General features: G+C 42.9%; 1 protein-coding gene across 9 annotated transcripts in view; it reads left to right on the forward strand.

Moving 5' to 3' along the window:
* The window catches only part of MYO16 (myosin XVI), a 539824-nt gene that overhangs the window by 248575 nt on the left and 266412 nt on the right, over positions 1 to 24837 (forward strand). For all 9 annotated transcript variants that reach the window (XR_014819944.1, XR_014819945.1, XM_084982290.1 and 6 more), the window contains 3 exons: positions 2004 to 2114; positions 11907 to 11972; positions 24474 to 24601. Coding sequence is in view for 7 of the 9 variants with exons in the window: in XM_084982290.1 (XP_084838416.1) it covers positions 2004 to 2114; positions 11907 to 11972; positions 24474 to 24601 (305 nt within the window). In the remaining 2 variants the exon portion in view is untranslated. The remainder of the gene's footprint in view (positions 1 to 2003; positions 2115 to 11906; positions 11973 to 24473; positions 24602 to 24837) is intronic.

The raw sequence follows: 24837 nt of genomic DNA on the forward strand, positions 1-24837 counted from the left end.
AGCATCCAGGTGCACACAGGTGTACATCCTCAGCAAGCAAAGGACTTGAACTTGATAAATTGCGCCAAGAAACCCCTGACAGGAGAGAAAGCAGGTCCAGTCCAGGTGCTGTGCAGGCTTGGTGCCAGGCTTCAGCTCTGGGAGGTTGGAAAGTATTCTGGCAGATGCTCGCCCTTTTCCCAGTCCGGTCCATGCCCGTCGGCTCTGTTTTTTCTTCCCATTTCCTCTTTCCCCTTCGTTCCTGCAGACCTGATTCTCCCTCCCAAGCAGCCCTTCCCCGGGGTCTCCTTGCTCTGTCCCACGGGTCACACCCTCTCTTTGCCCCCTGGATGCTTAGTTCCTGGGCGTTGACCACTCACAGCCCAGAGAGAGGAAGCAATCAAGCAAAACAGAACGAAGGGGCAGATTTGACAGCCCTCAAAGCCGTGTTGACAAGTGGAGACAAGGAATCCGTGAATTCGCAGTATTTCCAACATCTAAGCGCCCCGTGGTTCTTGAAACATCTCTCAAAGGGTTTTTTCTCATTTCTTTTGCCTTTCTATCTCGAGTTATATCTGTTTTGTGTTCTAGATCTCTCTATTTTTGGATGGATGGATGGATAGATTTGTATGTGTGTTTATATTTTTTACACATATATCCCTTCTGTTTTGACTGCAGTCCTAATTGTTCGAGAGGTATTGGTGGTATACACTACCGAACGTACAATTATAACATAAAAATACCCTCAGATGTATTTTTGTCTTTCTTCCTACTTGTCATCAGCTGTCACACCACTTTGGGGATCTTTATAAAGAATGTGTCCTTTGGCTAGCCTTGCTTAAGACTGATGAGCAAAGGTGCATTCCTGATCGTTTTGGAATCTTGGTAGGATAAAGACAAGGAATTCTTCCTTTAAGCTGTGCTAACACTGTGTTTTCACGTTTCGCAACTTCACGTTTCATTTTTCCTGTCGGCCTAGTGCTTTCGTGACCCCATGCAACAGCTGCGGCTGGAGATAAAACCCTCAAGAATTCCAAGGAGGTGCAGCGACAGCTCTTCCAGGCTTCTTAGAACAAATATGAAACTTCTGTTAGTGCTATTCATGCTTTTTTAATGTGCACACAGAAATTTGCATTGAGCTCGTTAGAGCTGTGGTTATAAGAGGAATTTTATTGTCTTGGTGTCAATTATTACTTCTGAAGGAAAAAAAATTCTGCTCTTGTCTTTTGTCCTTATGGGGCTCACTTTGGGAGTTAAATATATGTGCTAACTTGCTGGAGACATTTTTGCCTCGGTATATAAAACTAAACATTGCCCACTTCTAGCTTGTAAATGATAGATTTTCATCTAATTAAATAATTCACCTTTTTCTCTTTTTCGCTTGAAATCCTGTCCAGTTTTTCACCTGTGTCTCTCAGTGTTAAATTGAGTGGGAAAGCAGTTTTTTCTCTATGACAGCATTATCCTAATCTCATGACTCCTTTAAAGAGAGATACAGAACAGAATAAAAATTGCAAGCCAAAATTCTAGGGCCTAGTTTTAAAATCCACCTCCATGTGTGTGGAAACTGAAGGCATACTGCTTCTTTCCCATGTCATATCCTGATGGGAGTTTTTCTTTAGCTTCAGAAAATGCTGCAACGGTGAGCTTTTCCAATGGCTGGTCTTACAAAGCAATCAGGGCAGTTGGGAGCTGGCTAAATTAGAAGTCAGGACTCGGAAGAAGTGCCCTGATTTTGATAGACGGCATGGCTTGAGGGGGATCACATGTGGGTGTGTGTGTGTGTGTGTGTGTGTGAGTTTCTGTCCATGCTTGTGAGTACAGAACAGATAATTTCATCTGGGTACAGATCTGTGACCGCTGAATTTTTCTGTTCCTTATAAATGAACCATTTCATCTTTTAATACCAGATTCACACCCACGTGGTCTCTAAACTTTGGTCGTGACGTGGAAAAGGGAATATCCAACTGTGGAGAATGAAGGTTGGAAAGGAATTCAGATTGCTCTCACCTATTTTTCCCCAGGTCAAGCTCATGCCTCCCGCTCCGAATGATGACCTGGCAACGCTCAGCGAGCTCACGGACAGCAGTCTGCTCTATGAAATCCAGAAGCGCTTTGGGAACAATCAGATCTACGTAAGTGCCCGGGAAGTTGCCCTCTGCGCTGCTTTTGCCGGCTGCGTATTTTGACCCTTCACCGCTTCGCGACACGTATTGCAAGGGAAGGGCTCATGGTGGCTTCAGGCCATGCCCACGGCCTCAGCTGGATTTCTCTGAGTTCAGGTCATTTCTTCGGATTCACTTTTAAGGCGGTTTCGGCAGACATCCCCGTTTCAGAGTTGTGAAGAAAAAGCTGGCACCCCGAGGGTCGACCCCTTCCCTGTTGTCCTGTCTGCTGGGGAAGACGATCTTGCTCGAACCAGCAGCACCTGCAGATCAGTTATAAAAATGCTCCTTGTTCCATCTGCTTTACCTTGGCCTCCCAGATCTGGAGACGGAAGCTAAGGAGGAAAAGCTCAGTGTAGGTGGAGACCTGCCTCTCCATTTGCGTGAAGTGGGGCTATTGTTTCTCTAAATTATCAGAAAATGGCTCTGTCTGTAGAGCAAATAATTTATACACACACCTCTGATAATCGGATACAGAGACATGACTCAGATGACAGACAGCTTGGAGAAGTGCTTTTCTATGGTTCTAATCTGGTGTATGTGTGTTATTTCTTCCAATATGTGTGTCAGGTTAGGCACCTCGCCATCTCCAACTCTCTCCCTCTCCCTCTCTCATTGATTTTGTGAAATTCCGCTCCTAGCAATTCAATCAGAGCGTCTGTAGAGAACTGATTACATACATGTCTGCCAGTCCTTTCGGATAACACCTCTCTTTTGCCTGCTCCACTTAGAAATTGATTAAGTAATTTTCATGTAAATGTGAAGTCTGAGATTTCTTTGCAAGTAATAAATTGTCAGGTGCTGATTAACCTATGAAAATTCAATGCCGCATCTTAACGCTGGGATAAATTGCCTGCCACTGTAAATACACTTAACATTAAATACTTCTGTCAAAATTAATGGAACGGAGTCCTCGGCATAAAGTGGTGAAACCTGATTTGTTTGCTCTCTGCTGTTCCCCAGTTACTGTGGGTTAGTTTTGTTCCCTTTTTCTCCATTGCGTTGATTCTTTCCTTGTTAAATAAATTCTTAATCACACGATCGGCAGAGCCCCGCTGGCATTACTTTGATTGCCTTTACCTCCTTCTTGCTTTTCCAGTGGCTTTACCTCCCAAATAGCGTTCATTCTCCTGCTCCGCCTTCCTCCTCATAGGCACCATCCTTGCTCCGCAGCCTCCTAACTTTCTAGAGGAGACTTCATCCCCTTTCCGTCTTGCTCCCCGAATGAACTAGAGCAATTTTTGTAAAGAACAAAAGTAATCTTGAAACTTCCCATCTTAAAATTTTTCAGTGCCTGGTTCCTTTTCACGGAAGGACAGACACAATGCTTATTCACAACTCGGCCCCTCAACACGTGTGTGTGTGTGTGTGTGTGTGTGTCTCTTTTGTCTTTTTATGTACCCTTGGCATATGGGGGTTCCTGGGCTAGGGATCCAATCAGAACTACAGCCGCTGGCCTATACCACAGCCACAGCAATGCGGGATCCAAGCCATATCTGCAACCAACACCACAGCTCACGGCAACACTGGATCCTTAACCCACTGAGCGAGGCCAGGGATTGAACCCGCAACCTCATGGTTCCTAGGCAGGTTCCTCAACCACTGCGCCATGACGGGAACTCCGTCAGCACTCTTGTTGGTAATGATTAGTCGTGATCACTGCCTTCCTTGCTGCATCAAGGGCTTTGCCTAGACTGTCTTTCCTCCCCCTAAAGCTGTCTTTCTACCTCCATGAAGTACATGGCTTTATAAACTCCCGCTCAGTTTTTAAGTAGACCTTTCCAGACCTTCCGGATGAAGTCACTGGGGACCCTCTTCCTGGGAGCACTTCCCGCAGCTCGTGGTTATAAACCTCACTGGGGGTTTGATGAGCATCTGGCTCCAGAGCTGGACTCTGAGCTCGGGGAGCACAGCCCTGCTGGGCTCGCTCAGCCTCAGGCCAGGCCACGCACCGTCTCATCTGAAGTGACAGACACTTCCTGCCTATTTATCTGAGTCACGTTCCGAGCCGTGGACCATCTTCCTCCACGCGCTTTGCTGGTCTGCTGGGTTTCTCTCTCTACCTGGATAATCAGATTAAGATTCCCCGCTTTGCTAAAGTTCATAGAAAATAGTATCAAAAAACAAAATTCAGCGGAGTGAATTCTAGCCATTGCATGGGCTTTGTGGAAAGATACGTGAATCGGGCGCATCCCTCTCTAGCTGGTGGGGGCCTCCAGGGGCTCCAGAAAAAGGGAAAGGTTTTTAGAGGCCGGGTCAGGAAGCTATGAACAAAAGTGACTGCTTCAGGCTCAGGAAACCCACCGATGGTGGCCAGAGGGATCCCCTATCTTCCTTTGGGGGATGGAGAGTGACCCTGTGACATACACCTCACTGGTGCTGACTGGAGAGAGGACAGTTCCTGAACTGGTCAAGACCCGTTTCGGGGGTAGGGGTGGGGAGCTGGCAGCTTCAGTAAGGTTATGCCCCTGTTGGACGGCCTAGCCTGGCATACCTGACTCTATTTAGGGTCTGGGGTTTTCTTTCTTTTTTTTTCTTTTTTACGGCTACACCGATAGCACATGGAAATTCCTGGGCTAGGGGTCACATCAGAGCTGCAGCTGTGACCTGAGCCACAGACACTTCAACACTGGATCCAAGCTATATCTGCTACCTGCCCTGAGCCTGCGGCAGCGCAGGATCCTTAGCCCTCTCTGCGCAAGGCCAGGGATCAGACCTGCATCCTCATGGACACTATGTACAGTTCTTAACCTGCTGAGCCACAGTGGGAACTCCCAGGGTTTTCTTTGTCACCGTGTGAGGTAGGATTTCCTCTTCTGTAGACCTGATATATTGAAGAGCTAACCCACTCGGATCAGTTTTATAATGAGTGCTCCAAGGTACGGTATTTGAATTTGCCTTTAGGCAGGCAACTTAAACATTATTGGTTGAATAATAATGGGTCTCTGGACCATTGGATCTGAGCACATTTATTAGCAGTCTGCGGCAAGAGGAAGCTTTGAGAAGCTCTTTCAGAAATTCGATGGTTGCATTTCTGTCTGTTGAACCGCAAAAGAATCAAGACCTGCTTTCTGTATGTACGCCTTTGTCCTTTTCGATTTCATTTCTCCAGAAATTCACTTTTATTATATTTTGCAAAACTGTTAGTCCGGGATGAATTGGAAATTAAAGTGTCCCTTCCCCACAGATACAAAACCACTGGTTTAGTAGATGTTTCAGCATCAAAATATTCAAATTTGATTATCTGATCTTGACACAGTCCTTCCAAAACGCCCGTCCCTTCTCAGTCAAGGACAGTCTCTTCCTGTTTTCAGGCCGAAGTGACTGCAAGAGTACTGATGGTTGCTTTTTGCTTGTTTGTTTATTTTGTTTTGGTTTTTAGAATTAATTGGTAAATTTAGTAGAAACGATGCATTAATATATTAATACGCCCACAAATTGATGTTTGTATGTAACATCTTCACTAGTGCCAACAGAGTGTAACAGTGAGCATTGTGTATCTTGTGTTGTTTTATGTTGTTGATGTCTGGTTTTGTTTTTTGAATTTTTTATTAAAATATAGTTGATTGACAGTGTTCTATCAATTTCTGCTCTATAGCAGAGTAACCCACTCGTACATACATATATATAGTGATTTTTCCGCAACTCTAGTCAGCTCTCCCCTCAAAGTATGACAGAACACCACCTCTGCTGCTGCCAACCAAGCCACTAAAGCCAAGAAAAACATTTCAGCTGAATTAGTTGTTTAACCAGGGTTTTCACCTTTTTAAGCTGTAGGCCTACAGCCTGACCTGTCCTATAAGGTGGCTTTTCAGGACGATGGGGAAGTCGCTCTTTTAACTGAGTGAGTAGTATTCCATTTGGAGATCAGGTTGGCCGGTCACCTGCAGTCGGTAGCAGTAGGAAGGTCCCAGACCATCCCACAGAAAATGAATCGCAGGGAATGTGACGTTTGCTTGCCAGGAAATGCACCAAATCGATAACATCATCAACATTCAAAGAATATTTTTATAGACTATTTTCATCACAAAATACATTTTCAAAGGCAATCTCAGATGCCTTCAACATTTAGGCCAGATCAAAAATTATATTTCAACAGAAAAAAATGCAATTTAGGGTATTTTTATTTTATTTAACCTGCTCATCTTAATAGAATATGTCTCAATTCTCCCTCAATCTACTTTTGATCTTTCTTTTTTGCCTCTGGAATTAAGACTGATTTTCAGATATTCATTAATAAGGTCCCCCTTGGGTTCAATTTTTTCACTTTTATTTCCTTCCTCCTTTGCTTGGCTGTAGAATATGGACCAATCCTTCTTTTAAGTGAACGTTGTAATGAATTATGACATATAAACATAATAATGCACAAAGCATCAATGTACTGCTTCAGGAATTTTTATTTGGTGAACACACCTATTAACCAGAAGCTTCATAGAGAAAAGGAATATCAGAAGCCCCTTCCTCACTTTTACTCACATAATTACAAAGTGTCTGGCTAATGTACAACTGTAGATTAGTTTTGTAGTTTTTCAACATTTTATATAAAAGCAATCATCAGTGTATTCGTGTTTGTGTCTGTCATCTTTCGTCATCATTATGTTTTGGAAACTCAACCTGGAGTGTTGCTTGTAGCATCAATTATCCATTTTTATTCCTGACAATAAGCTACTATACGAACATACCCTATTTTATTTATTTATTTTTCCTACAAGTGTATAGCAATTTTATTTTATTTATTTATTTATTTTTTATTTTCCCACTGTACAGCAAGGGGGTCAGGTTATCCTTACATGTATACATTACAATTACATTTTTTCCCCTACCCTTTCTTCTGTTGCAACATGAGTATCTAGACAAAGTTCTCAATGCTATTCAGCAGGATCTCCTTGTAAATCTATTCTAAGTTGTGTCTGATAAGCCCAAGCTCCTGATCCCTCCCACTCCCTCCCCCTCCCATCAGGCAGCCACAAGTCTTTTCTCCAAGTCTATGATTTTCTTTTCTGAGGAGATGTTCATTTGTGCTGGATATTAGATTCCAGTTATAAGTGATATCATATGGTATTTGTCTTTGTCTTTCTGGCTCATTTCGCTCAGTATGAGATTCTCTAGTTCCATCCATGTTGCTGCAAATGGCATTATGTCATTCTTTTTTATGGCTGAGTAGTATTCCATTGTGTATATATACCACCTCTTCCGAATCCAATCATCTGTGGATGGACATTTGGGTTGTTTCCATGTCCTGGCTATTGTGAATAGTGCTGCAATGAACATGCGGGTACATGTGTCTCTTTTAAGTAGAGTTTTGTCCAGATAGGTCCCCAAGAGTGGGATTGTGGGGTCATATGGAAGTTCTATGTATAGATTTCTAAGGTATCTCCAAACTGTTCTCCATAGTGGCTGTACCAGTTTACATTCCCACCATCAGTGCAGGAGGGTTCCCTTTTCTCCACACCCCCTCCAGCACTTGTTATTTGTGGATTTATGAATGATGGCCATTCTGACTGGTGTGAGGTGATATCTCATGGTAGCTGTGATTTGCATTTCTCTTATAATCAACGATATTGAGCATTTTTTCATGTGTTTGCTGGCCATCTGTATATCTTCTTTGGAGAAATGTCTATTCAGGTCTTTTGCCCATTTTTCCATTGATTGATTGGCTTTTTTGCTGTTGGGTTGTATAAGTTGCTTATATATTCTAGAGATTAAGCCCTTGTTGGTTGCATCATTTGAAACTATTTTCTCCCATTCTGAAAGTTGTCTTTTTGTTTTCTTTTTGGTTTCCTTTGCTGTGCAAAAGCTTTTCAGTTTGATGAGGTCCCATGGGTTTACTTTTGCTCTAATTTCTATTGCTTTGGGAGACTGACCTGAGAAAATATTCATGATATTGATGTCAGAGAGTGTTTTGCCTATGTTCTCTTCTAGGAGTTTGATGGTGTCCTGTTGTATATTTAAGTCTTTCAGCCATTTTGAGTTTATTTTTGTGCATGGTGTGAAGGTGTGTTCTCGTTTCATTTGCTTTACATGCAGCTGTCCAGGTTTCCCAGCGATGCTTGCTGAATAGACTCTTTTTCCCATTTTATATTCTTGCCTCCTTTGTCAAAGATTAATTGACCATAGGTGTCAGGGTCTATTTCCGGGTTCTCTATTCTGTTCCATTGGTCTGTCTGTCTGTTTTGATACCAGTACCACACTGTTTTGATGATTGTGGCTTTGTAGTATTTCTTGAAGTCTGGGAGAGTTATGCCTCCTGCTTGGTTTTTGTTTCTCAGGATTGCTTTGGCGATTCTGGGTCTTTTGTGGTTCCATATAAATGTTTGGATTGTTTGTTCTAGTTCTGTGAAAAATGTCCTGGGTAATTTGATAGGGATTGCATTGAATCTGTAGATTGCTTTGGGTAGTATGGCCATTTTTACAATATTGATTTTTCCAATCCAGGAGCAGAACATACCCTGTTTTATTTATCTACTCTACAACAGAGGACTCTGAGTTGTTTTTTATTGTGAATTATACTTTATAAAACCATGGTACGCCTTTTGTGGGGGGCACACATATTAAGTAGCTCTGTGGGGTAACGCAGAAGTCTTTTGGGGAAGCTCGTACCTGGGGTTGGAGTGCCAGCATCCTCGGGTCTGCTCAGCTCTAGTAGACACAGCCAAATTGTATCTCAAGAGTGGCCATGTGCCCAGTGCTGACTTTTAGGTTTCCACATCCTGACCAACCCTTGATGTTATCAGTATTAATTGCTTTATTGCATTAAAAAAAATTCTAGCCATGCTGGTAGTCGTGCAGTGGTATCTCTTTGTGATTTTAACTTTGATTCCTCTGATAACCCTCAGCTCTAATAACATCATGGTCAGTTGTTTCATCAGCCAAAGCAAGTTGATTCAGGACGTGCAGAGGGAATGAAATTATGCGCACTTTGGTAGACCCTGGGCCAATCCCAAAGACAAGGAAGGGAGTTTAGCTGTGATGGGCAAATGGAACGTCTGGGGAGGGGCAGTGAAAACTGGACAGTCCCCTGGGGAAGCTTGGAGTCCAAAGCGTGGAGGCTTCCCATCGGCTGGGCTGCTGCACGCTCCGCCTGGCCAAGGGCCCCTCAGGATGAGAGAGGAGGTGTATTCTTTCTGCTGGGCAGTGACATAGAGACATCTTTCTATCAGACGTGCACCTGTAGGGCTCTTCCTGTCTGGGGTACCTAAGGATGCATGGTTGGGGCATGAAAGCTCCCACTATAGCCCTGTCCCAGCTCCAACTTTAGCTGAGGTTTTTAAAATTAACTCCATATAACTAATGATAACCAGTATATGTCTGTTGCTCATTTGCTTACCTTATAAAGTGTCGCCAATTATATTGTCACTTAAAACAAATGGGTTGTTTTATGTTTTCTTGATGTGTAGTGTTTTAAAAAAAATATTCAGGACATCCTTTCTTCGTCGATATATTGCAAGCCTTTTTTTCCCCAGCTTGTGTGGCTCGCAGTTTAGTCTCCTAACTGCGTCTTAAGGTGAAGAGAAGTTTGCAACTTTTAGACACATCTCTTTAGGGTTAGTGCTTTCTGCGTCCTGCTTAGGAAATTTTGGCCTTTGGTCATGAGGATATTCCGTTTTCTTCTTGCAGTTTGGTTTTCTGACTTTAACATTTAAGGGCCATTAGCAGTGCGGGAGCGAGATCTCAGAGGTAAGAGAGGAGGGTTAGGATTCATATTTCCCCATCTGGAGTCTCCCACTGCGTTGCAGTCGTACCTTTGTTGTAAAGCAGGTGGTCCTGGGGGCGGGGAGATTCTCCCTGAGATGTGTCTTCTTCTGTGTCGATGTGTTTGTCTGCAGTCAGTACTAAAATGCCTGTAGTAGCATCTCACGTGTTATGTGGCAATTGAATATCTTGTCATTTGCATCATGACTTCTTTTTTTTGGCTCATAGGTTATTTGCATATGTGTACATCCCAAATGTTGGTGATCTTCTGGCTATGAGCCATTACTCGTTTCCACCACAGTCCTCCCACCATCAGGGCACTCGCTCTGTGTGTCTCCATCCCTTTAGATGCAGAGGAACTGGTCTGAGTTCAAGTTAAAAAAATGTGTATTGTGGGGTTCTAGGTAGTATTCTTGTGTATAAGTCAGTTCGTCAACTTGGTGATTATTTATTTCAAAATTTTGTCCGCTTGTTCCATTAATTACTAAAAAAAAACCAGTTAGGATTCTCCACTGTCACTGTGAGTTCATGTTTTTTTTTTATAGTTGTTTTGCCTTACATATTTTGTTAGATTTTATTTTATTTTATTATTTTTAATTAATTAATTAATTTGTTTATTTTTATTACTCAAATGAATTTATCACATCTGTGGTTGTATAATGATCATAACAATCCAGTTTCACAGGATTTCCATCCCACAACCCAAGCACATCCCCCCACCCCCCAAACTGTCTCCTCTAAAGACCATAAATTTTTCAATGTCTGTGAGTCAGTATCTGTTCTGCAGAGAAGTTCAGTCTGTCCTTTTTTCAGATTCCACATATCAGTGAAAGCATTTGACGTCGGTGTCTCATTGTATGGCTGACTTCACTTAGCATGATAACTTCTAGGTCCATCCATGTTGCTAAAAATGCTGGTATTTCATTCCTTTTAATGGCTGAGTAATATTCCATTGTGTGTATGTACCACCTCTTCTTGATCCACTCCTCTGTCGATGGGCATTTAGGTTGTTTCCATGTCTTGGCTGTTGTAAATAGTGCTGCAATGAACATCGGAGTACATGTGTCTTTGCGAGTTGTGGTTTTCTCTGGATAGATGCCCAGGAGTGGGATTGCTGAATCAAATGGTAGTTCTATGTTTAGTTTTCTGAGGACTCTCCATACTGCTTTCCACAGTGGTTGCACCAGTTTACAATCCCACCAACAGTGTAATTGGGTTCCTTTTTCTCCACACCCTCTCCAGCATTTATTGTTTGTAGACTTTTGGATGATGGCCATTCTGGCTGGTGTAAGGTGGTACCTCAGAGTGGTTGTGTTAGATTTTAGTCTCAGAAATTTAGGATTGCTATGTCTTCCTGATTTATCATTTTATTATTGTGGAATGTCTCTTTTTATCATTGGTACGGCTTCCTACCCTAAAGTCTAATTTCTATGAATTGAGTATTTGCTAAACCACATTTTTTGCTGTGATTACTGGTCGTATGTGTATCTTGCTTTACCCTTTAACTTTCATGTTTTCTTGGTCTTTATATTTAAAGTGTTTCTCTTTAAAGTGGAACACGGTCAGCATTTTAATCCAGTTCATGATCTTTGCCTTCTGAATATTTTGAAGCTTTGCATTTGATGTAATCACTGATGTATGTGGGGTTAGATATGATACTTTATTATTTGATTTCTTCTTGGTCCATCTGTTCTTTATGCCTTTATATATCCTTACGTGTCTTTTTTAAATTAAAATTCTTTTTATTTGTTTTCCATGCTTTACTTTTTGTTATGCATTTTATTATTTTATGTAGCAGCACAGAACTCATTATCCCATTCACTTCCTCCACTTGGTTTTGCCGTGTTTTAATTTTCCATGTTTTTATTCAGTCGGTTTGGTTCTCACAACACCCCTTAAGAGAGTCTCAGAATCTAGTCATTTCACTTGTTTTGTGTTCAATGCAACAAGCCTATGGGTTTAATTTTATTTGAATTTGAATTTCTATTTATTTGCAACAAAGATGTTAAAATTATGTATTTTTAAACTTTAAAGCTGCTGTTTATTATTTGTATCCCTTCCTTTTAACAGACTTTTATTGGAGACATCCTCCTGCTTGTTAATCCATTCAAGGAGATTCCGATTTATTCCACTATGGTGAGTATAAAATTTAAAATATCATTAAATAAGGTAAAGACAGACTCACTAGACTTACCTATTTTTTATCAATTGGCTGATGGAGAAGAAAAAACAAAACAAGAAGTAAAATCAAGCTTCTCAGGAAATTCTAAATTGAATGGTTAGATAATAAGTTGACTTTAATTTCTTCCGAGAAAATATTAAAACGGAATGTTATTCTATCAAAGGATTTCTTTGCACTTATAATGCATAATTCCTATGATTATAGTCACTAGATGGACTTCCAAAATCAAATAATATATTACTCTGTTTTCCATGTATTTTGGATTAATTCGGGGTCGGTTGGCTTAGACTTCTGTTTGGAACATCACGACGGCTTTCAGAAGTTACTACGATACTAAAGCAATGGAATAAGAAAGGGTGATAGTGCATTTACCGCTTTCTAGAAGACTTTCTAGCTTTAATCATGAGACTCGAAATTAAAGAGAAATTGCCTTTGGAAAATGATTCCAGGAAACTGAAAACACAGTATGATTTTTGCCTGGTAATTTTGGACAAAAAATACCGTCATAGGAGTTCCTGTTGTGGCTCAGCAGGTTAAGAACCCGGCATATTGTCCACGAGGGGGCAGGTTTGATCCGTGGCCTCGGCCCAGTGGTTTAAGGACCTGGTATTCCTCGGGTGTCCCACAGGTCAGCAGATGCGGTGCGGCTCAGATGGGATCTGGCATTGCTGGGGCTGTGGCAGAGGTGTCAGCTGTAGCTCTCATTCAGCCCCTAGCCTGGGAACTTCCACATGCTGCAGGTGTGGCCCTCAAAAGGAAAAAAAAAAAAAGGGAAAAAAAGCTATCATGGAGAGTTCCCACCCTGGCACAGCAGGTGAAGAATCCGACTGCAGTGGCTGGTGGCTGCAGAGGTGTGGATTCAATCCCTGGCCCTTTGCAGTGGGTTAGAGGATCTGGCAAAGATCACAGCTGTCGCTCAGATTCAGTTCCTAGCCCAGAAATTTCCATATGCCCAGTGCAGCAATACATACATACATACATACTTACTGTGTGTGCATATATATATATATATACACATTATAATATTTGTGTGTGTGTGCATGTATACACACATGCACACAACACTATCATGAGAGAGCTCTGTTTTTGGTGCAGCCACAAGCTGGTTCCAGTAGCAGGCTGAATCCCTGACAGGTAGCAGGAGCTAAGAGGAGCCAGCAGGTGTTCCTGAAGGCAGATGGGGCGGGGGGAGAAAGAGACGGGAAGAGAGAGAGCCGACTCTCTAGATTCCCAAGGAATCAACAAGAATTATTGCTGAGATGACCTCGTGGTCAGGAGAGGGCCCCACCCTCTACTCTTCTTACCAGAAGCTATCCCACCGTTGCCTTAAAACTTGCCGGCTCTCCCTCCCCCGATCCCCGCCAGTCCTACCCCAGACCGTCTAAGGGCATAGACGAGGGGCAAAGGAACTGCCCATCTTCGTTTCGGGAGTTCTGCAGCAGGACTGACGGTGCCCCGGCATGTGGCTATTGGTTTGGAGGGAAAGCTCGGCGCTGTGTCTGTCCCTTTGCTGTGGCGTCATAGCAAGTGTTTCGTGAATGTGCTTGTTGAGATAGGATGTAAATATCGTAGGACGTGCAACCCTCAAGTGTCCCCTCAATCAGCCCCTGCAAGGAAAGGGCGCGTCTTGGTGTCAGAGAGCAGGTCGTGAAGTAGGGCCCTGGGAGCATCACGCTGGGAGCATCACAGCCCTCCTGCCTGTCCCGGCTCTGTCACGAGACGCCCCCTCGAAGGGGGTCACTGCTCTGACTGCGGTCGCCTTTACCTTCGGGGAACTCACGGGAATGGAGTCTCGCAGGCTCCGGGTCTCCTGCCTGGTCTCTTCCTCTCGGGGTGATGCAGCCGAGGGCCACCTGGGTTTTGTGTTCAGCCTGTGTGTGGGCAGCACGACAGGACGTACAGCGGGTTTTTCTATGTCGTTACGGCATGAAATTTAATTTTATGGCTATGTAGAGATATTTGTTGCTATTTACACTGTCAAGGGAAAGTTGGCATGGCTAGGCAAGGATGTGGCTGCTCTGAGCACCCTGGCACGTGCTTTTCGGATAGGACGTGCTTCTTCTGTTGGACACCTGCTGAGGAATTGGTACATCAGGTGGTAGACCTTTGCTGAGTTTTTGTAAATACTGACCATTCCCCAGGTGGCTGTGCTCATTCAGATTCCTACCAACAGGACACAGAAACTCCAGGTGCTCTGCTGTTTTGCCCAAACTTCCTTTGCCTTGGTGGTTGTGTGTCATTCTGCCGGCAATATATTGGACTCTCACTGTTGTTTAATTTGTGTTTCTCTGATAACAAGGGATCCGGGCCACTCTCACACGACCACCGTGTAACTGACAGCCTCCCTTGTGAAGGGTCTTTTCAAGGCTTCAACCTTGTCTTTAAATTAAAAACTTGTCGGTTGAGCTGTCTCTGCTTTTCATTCTGATTTTCAGGAGTTGTAAATATCTCGGTTGACTTCGTCTATCATCCTCGGAATGTACTGAAACTATCTTGTGAGAGATTAGGGTCAAGATTTATCTTTGGCTTTATATGTATCCAATTCACACTCACTATTTCTTGAAATACAACTTTTGGCTCCACTATATTGCAGCCATTTATAAATAAATAACCTCTAATAAGATAACCTTTTCATAAATGAGATAACCGTATACTAATGGGTTTTAGAATTTCCATTCAGTCCTATTGGTCTCTTATAATAGTTTATGTTGTCGTGTAAGTTTTCCACTTCTGGTCTTCAAAATTCCCCTTTATATTTTCTTTATAGTTTAAATCAGCTTATCAGCTTCATTCAAAAAAAAAAGTCTCCTGGGCTTTTGAATTAGATTTCATTAAATCAGTAGTTCATCCTGAGGGAAAAAGCGTAGTGCTGAGTATCCTAAATACACTCACTTTTTAGGTCTTTTAAATTCTTCTCAATGAATAACCCTTTTTGCTTTTTTAGGAAAGGTCTTGTGTAATTTTCATTTTAAAATGCTGCTATAAGTGAAATTTAAAAAGTTTTATGTTCTAATTGTGTGTGAATACTGTATAAAAACACGGTTAAAATGTCTTACATTCAGAGTTCCCGTCGTGGCTCAGTGGTTGGCGAATCCAACTAGGAGCCGTGTGGTTGCGAGTTCGATCCCTGGCCTTGCCATGAGCTGTGGTGTAGGTCGCAGATGTGCCTTGGATCTGGCGTTGCTGTGGCTGGGGTGTAGGCCAGTGGCTACAGCTCTGATTCGACCCCTGGCCTGGAAACCTCTGTGTGCCGCAGGTGCAGCCCTAGAAAAGGCCCCCGCTGAGCCACTATAGAAACTCCCTTTTTTTTTTTCTTTTTTTAAGATGCTAGTTTTTCTTATTTTAATTCTAAGTTTGCTCCTGACATTTTCTAATTTTAAAGTGTTAACCACCCTTGCACTTTTGATATTTTACACTCCTCTTTATATACTAGATTCGCTTTGATAACGTCTTGTTTAGTGTTTGCATCCTTGTTCCTGACAGAGATTGACCTCAAAACGTTCTTTCTTGTTTATTTTTCTGTTCAGTTTTTGATATCAAAATTAAGTTGGGCTCATAAACGTAGTTGAAAAATGTTTAAATTTTGGATACAATTTTTTTGAAATAGAGATTTCGTATTTTAATTTATTTTGTGTCAGTTTTTAACAATTTTGCTTTTCAAGGATTATGTTCGTGATAGTCTTCAAAAGTCTTTGCACAGAATTATTCATAATCCTGCCTACTTTTTTAATGTTTATAGACTTTTGAGTGATATCTTTCTATTCCTTATGTTGGTAGTTTATGCCTTCTCTGAATCTTAAAATTCAACTGGATAGGAATTTACTAAGTGTAATAGTCCCTCCAAAGAAAAAAATCTCCTGACGTAACATTTTTTCTATTGCGTACTTATTGTCTACGTAGTTGACTTCTGCTTTTTATTTTTGTTTCCTTCTTTCCACCTTCTTTGAGTTTAATCTGATAGTCAGCTAAGTGGTGCAGTTGTCAGGGATTTTCTGCCTTTCTTTTATTGGAAGCTTTTTATTTTGCATCACACATAGCTTTATTTTTGAATCTTGCATCTTTGATAGTTTACAAGTTCTTTGGTATTTAATTTAAAGGAGAGAGATGAAGAGAAAGGAAACGTCTGCTGGTTAAACTATTGGAGTTCCCTCATGGCTCAGAGGGTTAAGGATTGGTGTTGTCACTGCCGTGGCTCTGGCTTCACCTATGATGCAGCTTCAGTCTCTGGCCTGGAGACTTTGGCCTGGGGCAGCCCCCCCATTTTTTTAATTAAAAAATAAAGTTAACTATGAATGTATTGTTCCTGACTTATACTATTGTGTTATGTTTGACTGCAGTTAATAAGAATCTTATGGTGAGACAAAAGTTAATTTTAAATAATTTAATTTAAAAATACATATGTAACTATTATTTAAATTCTTTGAATCTAGAGGTCAAAATCTAAGTGTTAAGGAAACTTTATCATAATAAATTATAGCATGACATTCTCTGTTCTATTACATCTTATAATGGAAAAAATAAACTTATTTCGTGGTTAGTTTATTTTTTATGGTGTCAGCGGAATAACAGTTTCACGGCTTCATGTAAATTTTTTTTTGTTTTGTTTTCTTTTTACGGCCACACCTGTGGCGTAAGGAAGTTCCTGGGCCAAGGGTTGAATCAGGGCTGCAGCTGCCAGTCTACACCACAGCCACAACAGCACCAGATCTGAGCTGCATCTGTGACATAAGCCACAGCTTGGGGCAATGCTGGATCTTTAACCCACTGAGCGAGGCCAGGGATCGAACCCACATCCTCAAAGAGATGATGTCATATCTTTAACCTGCTGAACCACAATGGGAATTCTGTAAATTTTTTTAAATGGCAGTTTTTTTCGGAAATTCATGTTAGGAGAGAAAAGGAAAGACACATTAAAAGGCATACTTCTTTATTACGGCAGCAACGATATATAATGCATTGAGATTTTTTCACCAGAGAGTTGAATTAAAGCTTTAAATGGCAAACACAACCTGTAAAACATTTGTATCATCCTTTATATCCATCTTCTCAACTGATTCTGGCCTAGAACACCAGAAGACAATGGATGTATTTAGGTAAAGTGTGTGCTGACGGAGAGCTTCCAGTGTGATCACCCACTTTTTACAGATCCTAACGAAAGTTTGCAGTGTTTTTGGAAAGTACATCCACGGGGTTGAGTCGGATGGTTGGTGGTCTCTTCACCTGCAATTAACCATCCGTCAAATCATGGACATTACGCAGGTCAAGGACTTAATCTTTACCTTGAATCAGTGGGCATCCTCTGTAGCGTGCTAGTACCTCGTGATCTTAAATCAGTCGTGCCCTGAACCGTGGTGAAATTATCTCATGTCCTGTGGACACACAAGAGAATAGTCTACTTCCTTTTGTGTGTGTATGGATTAAAATTCGACATGTGTTTATTGTTTTATTTTATTTTTTAAATTGTTTTATGTTTATTGTTTTAAATGATAAATTTTGTTCAAACAGTTTGGTTTCCCATGTTGAGTAATAAAATAAGTTTAATAAAAGAAGAAAGTAAAATATCGACTCTGACCATATCTACAAAGATTACACAGACCACCAGGTCAATTTCTGTGCTTCATGTTGGAAACAAAGATGCCATCTGCCTTACTTTTACTGTGTTACCATTCACTGTGCTATCGTAAGCCTTTGCATAATAGCCATTCCTCATTTCTAGCAGGTGATTAATCATGGCTGTAGGGCACCCTTTCTGACAAACTTCATTTTGGGTTTAATATAAAAATACGGGACAGCAAGCAGCCCTATGCCTTAGATGGTTTGCTGCTGCCATAAGCCTTGTTGACCTGATGCCAAGAATCACTGGGAGAGGTGGGACCTCGTGGGCCCGGAGGCAGGCGGTTCTAAATGACGTAGAACCAACAGGGAAAGTTCATTGTCATGTTGCTTAAGACAAGCAGCAGCACTCATTTGGAACCTGGAAGAGCGCTAATGGAGAAGGAGAAAACGGAAAAGTAGCCAGATCTTTCTGAACAAGCTTTACAAAGAACTCAACCTTACAGCCAGGAGCAAGGATGCCTCCTCAAGCCAGCAAACATTTATTGCGTCTATTAAATATGATGGGTTGTGTTAGATACGTAGAGGTGGTGAGTACACATTTCCTCGTCTTTTCCTGCCTAGATATTCTAGGGACCACACGTAAGTGGCGCCAGAAGAGGAACTGCAGACTTCACTTGTAGCTGAGGACAGTAAAATAATTGCTGTATTGAGAGTGTGCACTATTTATTGACAAGTCAGGAGGTTAGAAGGGAAAGGAATCTTATCAGGTAAAGGAAGGCATTGCATGAACAATAAATGTGACTGGGGAAAATCTTAAAGAACCACTGAGGTTCTGATAAAGGAGAAGGAGCCTGTTCTGGAGAGTGTACAGAGCTGCACTCTGGTGATGAAAATGTCAGACATTGAGAGGAAGACACAGACCAGGCTGATAAGAGCAAGAAGTTCAAAGTTGGAATAACTGAAAGTCTGGGTTGGGCCTAGGTGATAAAGCTACATTAGGTTTGGTTTGGTTTTGTTTCCAGAAAATGAAAAACAACTGGGGGGAAAAAGAAGTCTGAAACAAATAAACAAATAGTGTATGTAAGTCTATTTGTTACCATGAATTTCTGGAAAAGAGATGTTTAGGCAAGAAGATTTAGTAGACGCTGGAATCATCCAAGAGTAAGGGTATCGGGACCTCACGTGGGGACCAGTAATGGGAGGAAGGAAGTGGGTGAATCTGGGAAGACAATGAGTCTCCACTGAGTAACTTTCCTGAGGAAAGACGAAGAGAAGGTCAAGTGATGTCACAGACTTGAACTTGTGCGTCTGGGAGAGTAAGGGTATTCAGAGCCCACAAAATGAAGGAAAAGAGAAAAAAAAATCAGGAGGAAAAACCAGGCTCCAGTGAATATAGCGGAGTGTTGGGAGGGTATCTTGACGTAATTTTGGGATTCTGTGTCGTATGGGAGATTAGAGATAATTCATGTGAATATTACATCTTGTAAGATGGGTAGGAGAGTCATGCCGTGCTTAACAATGAGGTGGGAAAGTAATGGAAAGCCGTGCCAGAGGGGAAGGTGAAGGAAGAGGGGGAGGAGGAAGAGAAGGAGATGGAGGGGAAGAGGGAGGGGGGGAGGAGACGGGAGACAACGATGGCAGGAAAGATGGCAGCCACTGAAGAACCAGGTCTATGGCATCGGCCAAGGGGCATTCAAAAACCAGCAGACTGGTGAACCTCTGGGAGTGAGTGCTTGAGCAGTGACTCTGCATTGGCCCCTCACACACCAACCTCAGAGTTTCCCGGGATGTTTCTCGCTTTTACCTTTTCAGCAGAGTCCAAAAGCCAAAGATCTAGCGCCCAGAAGTCTCAGTGATCAAAAGGATGACACCGGCAGGATAAGACGCCTGGGTGACTTCTTAAGATTGTATTTTTGAATACACACAATGCAAAACTGACCAGTACCCGCTCTTTTTGCATCCTAGAATTGCAGGTGAGATTAAGCTCTCCCGCTGTGGCGCCTAGAGAGGGATGCCAGGCTTAGGGCTTTCTTTACTCTCAGATTCCAGGTGCTATTGGATCTCTCCTGTCCCCATTGCCAGGCATGGCGGGGTCTGGTGAGGAGCTGGAGTGGCTGAACGGGGCTTGTTAACTACGGATGAGCAAGTCGGGGAAGGGAAGTTTGCTGGCATCATCTAGAGTTTAGTACATGGCAGGCCTACTGCAAAGGGCTTTGCATGTGTTACCACATTTAATCCCCAAAGGGTCCCAACTAGTTTAAGAATTATCACCCCCTTTTTTGCATATGGATAAACAGAGACTTCAGGGGATTAAATAAACTTTCTAAAGTTTTCCCAGCAAAGAGACAATTTAAATCCTAGACCATATGGCAGACGACTCTCAGGGACACAAAGTATGAGCCCAGAGGCATATAAGTTTTAATTATGTGTGACCCTTTGTACAAAACACTTTTTTTCAGAGTGTGTCATCTGTACAGGTATGAGTGGGAAATCCAGTCAGGGACATAGAGTGACCCGTTCGTACTTTTGGGTAAAAGCCACGGCCCTGCCATGTCAAGCCCTTGGCCTCAGGGAGTTTCCGCAGGTGAACCTGACACTGGGGGCCTGTGAAGGGCCCTCTCATATGCTACAGAACTGCATGTTTGGCTTCAGAAATCAGAATGGGGCAGGATCCTGCAGTCTTCTGACTGTTGATTGACAGGTACATGAACAGTAGAAAATAAGGGGGAACTGATCCTGAAAGCAAGATCTTAGAACTGGACTCAGAGAGGCCAGCAAAGGCTCGAGATAACCCAGTGAAGCCTACACGATACCGTCCCATCCATGAAAGAACGCTGCACGTGTCCACTGCCAGAATCCTCTTGTTCTCCGATGATACAGATGGGGGGGAATAAGGTGAAACAGAGAGAGAGGGAAAAGAGGGGCTGACCCTGCCAGGCTTTGCTTGACTGAAGGAAAATGTGCCATAATGTTAGTAATGATTATGCGAGTCAATGGGGAGTCGGTGGTTTGTCAGCCACTCAGAAAACGAGACGTGTCTAGGGAAAACCTTCAAGGCTCAGTCGAAATAATTAAAGAAAATGTTGGAGTTCCTGCTGGGGCACCGTGGGTTAAGTCTCTCACTGCAGTGGCTTGGGTCGTTGCAGAGGTGCGAGTTTGATCCCTGGCCGGCGTAGTGGGTTAAGGGAACAGTGGCGGCATCGGCTGCAGCTGTGGCTCAGATTCAGTACCTGGCCTGGGACCCAGATGCCACAAGTGTGGCCATAATAAATAAATAAATAAGTACTCAAATAAATAAATGGAAAATGCCCTTACATTAAAATAGTTCCTATTTGTATTACCTATTAAGTATAGAATTAACATTAAGCAAAGGATTACCAGGTGGTAGCAATGGAATATTCTAGAATACGAACTGTCATATCACATGAAAAGGAGATTTTCAAGAAAAGGGAACTGAGAAAGGATATTAGGTTCTCAGGCTAAGGGCTGAATTGGAGCTGTAGCTGCTGGCCTACGCCAGCAATAGCTGCTGACAACCGGGGATCCGAGCCACATCTGCAGTCTACACCACAGCTCACAGCAATGCTGGCTCCTTAACCCACTGAGCAAGGCCAGGGATCAAACCTACATCCTCATAGATGCTAGTCAGGTTCGTTTCCGCTAAGCCACGATGGGAACTCTGGGATGCAGCTTTAACGCTCGAACATTACGTGTTGGCTGGTCCAGACAGAAAAGGTGTGTTTGCACTACCTAATGTCTGAAATTATGTGACGCTGCGTGTCGTCCACACAGACTGAGTTCTCCTTCAGTCTGTTTCTTTTTGACAAGCACTGTCCCGAAGTCATTCTTGCATCCAGTCTTCCGCGGGTTCACTATAGATACATGCACATAAATACGCAATGAAAACCTGCATGTACCATTCTTTTCTATTTTAATTAACTCAGAAAATATACGAACTACATCTTTTTACAACAAGAAATCTTCATGAATCAGTATGCTTTCAAACATTTTCCATAGGAAAAGGTTGGGATCTAGTTAATTCATTCTAAATGCCCTATAGTGTTTTGTTGTATTAATGCACAATAATCTATATTTATTCATCAGTCCCTGTCATAGAATTCCTTCCTTGTTTTCTGCTCTTACAGAGAGCGCTAAAGATTATTTTGTGTGTACTTCTTGGCTCATAGTCGGAAATTTCTACAGAGCGATCCCTAGTGAAACCTACCTCTGTTAAGTTCAGAAGACACTGCCAAATTATTATACGTGTGTTTTCCAGCCCCGGAGAAACTTCATTTTGAAGTCAAGCTCCCCCGCTAACTTGCCACGTGACCTTGGACTTGTCACTAACTTTTCCTTGTGGTCCTTTCCTTCTCTGTAAACAGGACGACCATGCTCACACCCAAGTTTTAGGTTTCTGGGAGGCTTGGATGAGTGCGTGAGTGTGAAATGCTGAGAAGAGCAGCACGTACCTCGCAAGGGTAGCTGTCATCCTCAGTTTTAAGCTGTTCTTGCTCAGCTGACTGATCGTTTATGTGTAATATGCCATCTTATTATTTGAAAGGACGTTTCCCTGGTTACCACAGTTTTTTCATCTTTTCTCATAGGTAGTGGGCTTTCTTTTCCATTTATGTGCATGGCCCAACTTTCTGTTTTGTTTTGCATTTTTTTCTTATTGATTTGTTAGAGTCATTTATAAAATGCTGATGATTTACTGATCGAATGAACAGCTTACTCTTCTGTGTCCTTGCTAGGGTTTTTTGATTGGCTCATTTGTTCATTTATTTGCTTATTGTTTGCCCTCTCTGTGGCACACAGAAGTTCCAGGGCCAGGGATGGAACCCACCACCCCATAGCAGGAACAACACCGGATCTTTAACCCACTAGGCCACCAGGGAACTTCTGAGGTTTTTATTATTGTTATTGTTATTCTATGCATGGTGTTTATGGTTGAACAGGAGTCATTGCCTGTGCTTGTGTGTGACCTGTATTCACTTACCCCCAGATCCTGAGAGTCCTATTCAATATACTTGTCCAATTGTGTTAAACTTTGCGGTTCATGTTTGGGGCTTAAATTCACCTGGAGTTTGTTTTGACACATGGCAGGACATAGACGGCAACATTTGTTGACTTCACAGATAATTTTCTCCACAGCCTTCCCGCTGGGTCAGTGACACAGCCCCCATGGTACCGAGACCTCCATGGGGGGGCCCCAGTTGAGCTTCGTGGTCTGTTCGGTGGCCCCTTTTTCTACCCCTGCCCTAGAACCGCCGTGTGGAAGGGCTCTGGCTTTTGGATGCATCTATTGGGATTTAATGCACTCGGAAAAGTGCTTATTTCTGAGTGGACGGATCAGTCCCTTCCAAGGAGCACTTGGAATGGAATGTTCCAAGCTCTTCAGAGCCCACCCTTGCTCTTGCCAAATCTCTGATCCTTTACCCAGAGTCCCACCAGCCTGACCTCAAACCGCATAGATGGGCTTTACCTCTTTTTGGTTCTATGCCGATGAGGTCTTATCGTACATTCTCAGGTGTATCTGATATATTCCTCTAAACATTATGTTTGTGAGAATCATTCCATTTTTTCTAATAGCTGTAGGTCATTGATTCTTCTTTGTCAAATGATTTCCTTGGAGTTCCCAGCGTGGCTCAGCAGTAGTGAACCCAACTAGTACCTGTGAGGACGTGGGTTCCATCTCTGGCCTTGCTCAGTGGGTTAAGGATCTGGTGTTGCTGTGCGCTGTGGTGTAGGTCGCAGATGGCACTTGGCTCTGGCGTAGGCTGGCAGCTGCGGCTCCAATGTGACCCCTAGCCTGGGAATTTCCATATGCCACAGGCGTGGCCCTAAAAAGAAAAGCATTTCTTTCCTCTATAATTTGAAATAATTTCAAACTTAGGGAAAATTTGCAGCCAAAGAGTACCAACAATTTTTTTCCATCAACCATTTGCAAATAACTTGCTGACACGTGGTCCCAACAACCTTGAATACATATGCTGTGTATGTCGGACAGACAGAGACCTTTCCCTGTGCAGCCTCCAGATGTCATCTGAACAGGGAGTCCCGCCAATGCGCTGTAGTCATTTCATCAAGGGCAGCATGCAGGTCCTCGCCTTTGTCCCAGGGGTTCCCAGAGACCCAGGCTCGGGCCACTGTCCCAAGGGGCTCTGACCACTGGGCTCCTTCACCTGCAGTGGGAGCAATTCCTCAATCTTCTCTTGCATGTCCCAATCCTGACACCTTTGAGAAATACAAGCCGGTTATTGTGCAAAATGAAAATGAAATGTGTCTGATATTTCTTCACGATGCAGAAGTCCTCCTGGCTCTGAGGGTTTGTTCTGATAGAACAGAAGGCACTAGAAACGCAAAAGGACTAACCATCCCAGCGCTGAGTCACCATGGCAACCGTCATAAATCACTATTGCACTGAATCTAAGTTCATTTTACTTTTATTTTCGTCTGAGAAATTGGTGAATTTGTCTGTTTCAACCGCAGCTGCTTTCTATTCTCATGAAATGCCCTTTTTGCCATCTTCTGTTGCCGAAATTAAATGTTGCGGAGAGAAAGTGTTATTTGATAGAAGTGCCGCAGTCTCGGCTTACTTCCGGGCTGGCTGTTGAACTGCGTTTTTGTGAGTTGCTCCTTTCAAAGACGGCCGCATAACGCAGAGCCTGCCAACCAAGTGATGGGGATCAGATGCAAGCCTCCTTTTTGTGTTGTCATTAGGGAGGCTTAGCATGTGCTGAGAAGGGCATCTTGGCGCAAATGGTTTGTATGTGCACATGAGACTCCAGGTGAGGGATTGATATGCTTTTGCGCATGGGAAATATGTCAGGTGCGTCAGGCAGTGAAAGGTCCTGGATTCTTTTCATAGACATCCCTGCCTTTGCGTTGCCCTGCTGCAGGTGTCCCAGCTGTACCTGAGCCAATCCGGGCAGCCTTGCTCCTCGCTGCCGCCTCACCTCTTCTCCTGCGCGGAGAGAGCCTTCCACCAGCTTCTCCAGGAGCAGAGACCTCAGTGTTTCATTCTCAGGTGAGCCCGCCCCTCACGCCTCTGAAGCTCAGCTCTGCCCTGGGGCTTTTGACGACATAACTGTCCTCATTGCTTCTGGTTGATGTGTGTTTACTTCCTCCGCCTTTTGTGACTCAGTGTGATTTTGCAAGGAGTACACATGACGCGTTACAACAGAGAAACATCTGTTTTATTAGAAATGGCCCCAAGGTGGCTGAATCGATATCAATAAACTTAACCTGGAACTCTGTCTATTT

Source organism: Sus scrofa, chromosome 11 (assembly GCF_054392235.1).
Source record: "Sus scrofa isolate SSC_HxYL_T2T_F1_AM1 chromosome 11, Sscrofa_HxYL_maternal_Yorkshire_Landrace_v2.0, whole genome shotgun sequence".
NCBI lineage: Eukaryota > Metazoa > Chordata > Mammalia > Artiodactyla > Suidae > Sus > Sus scrofa.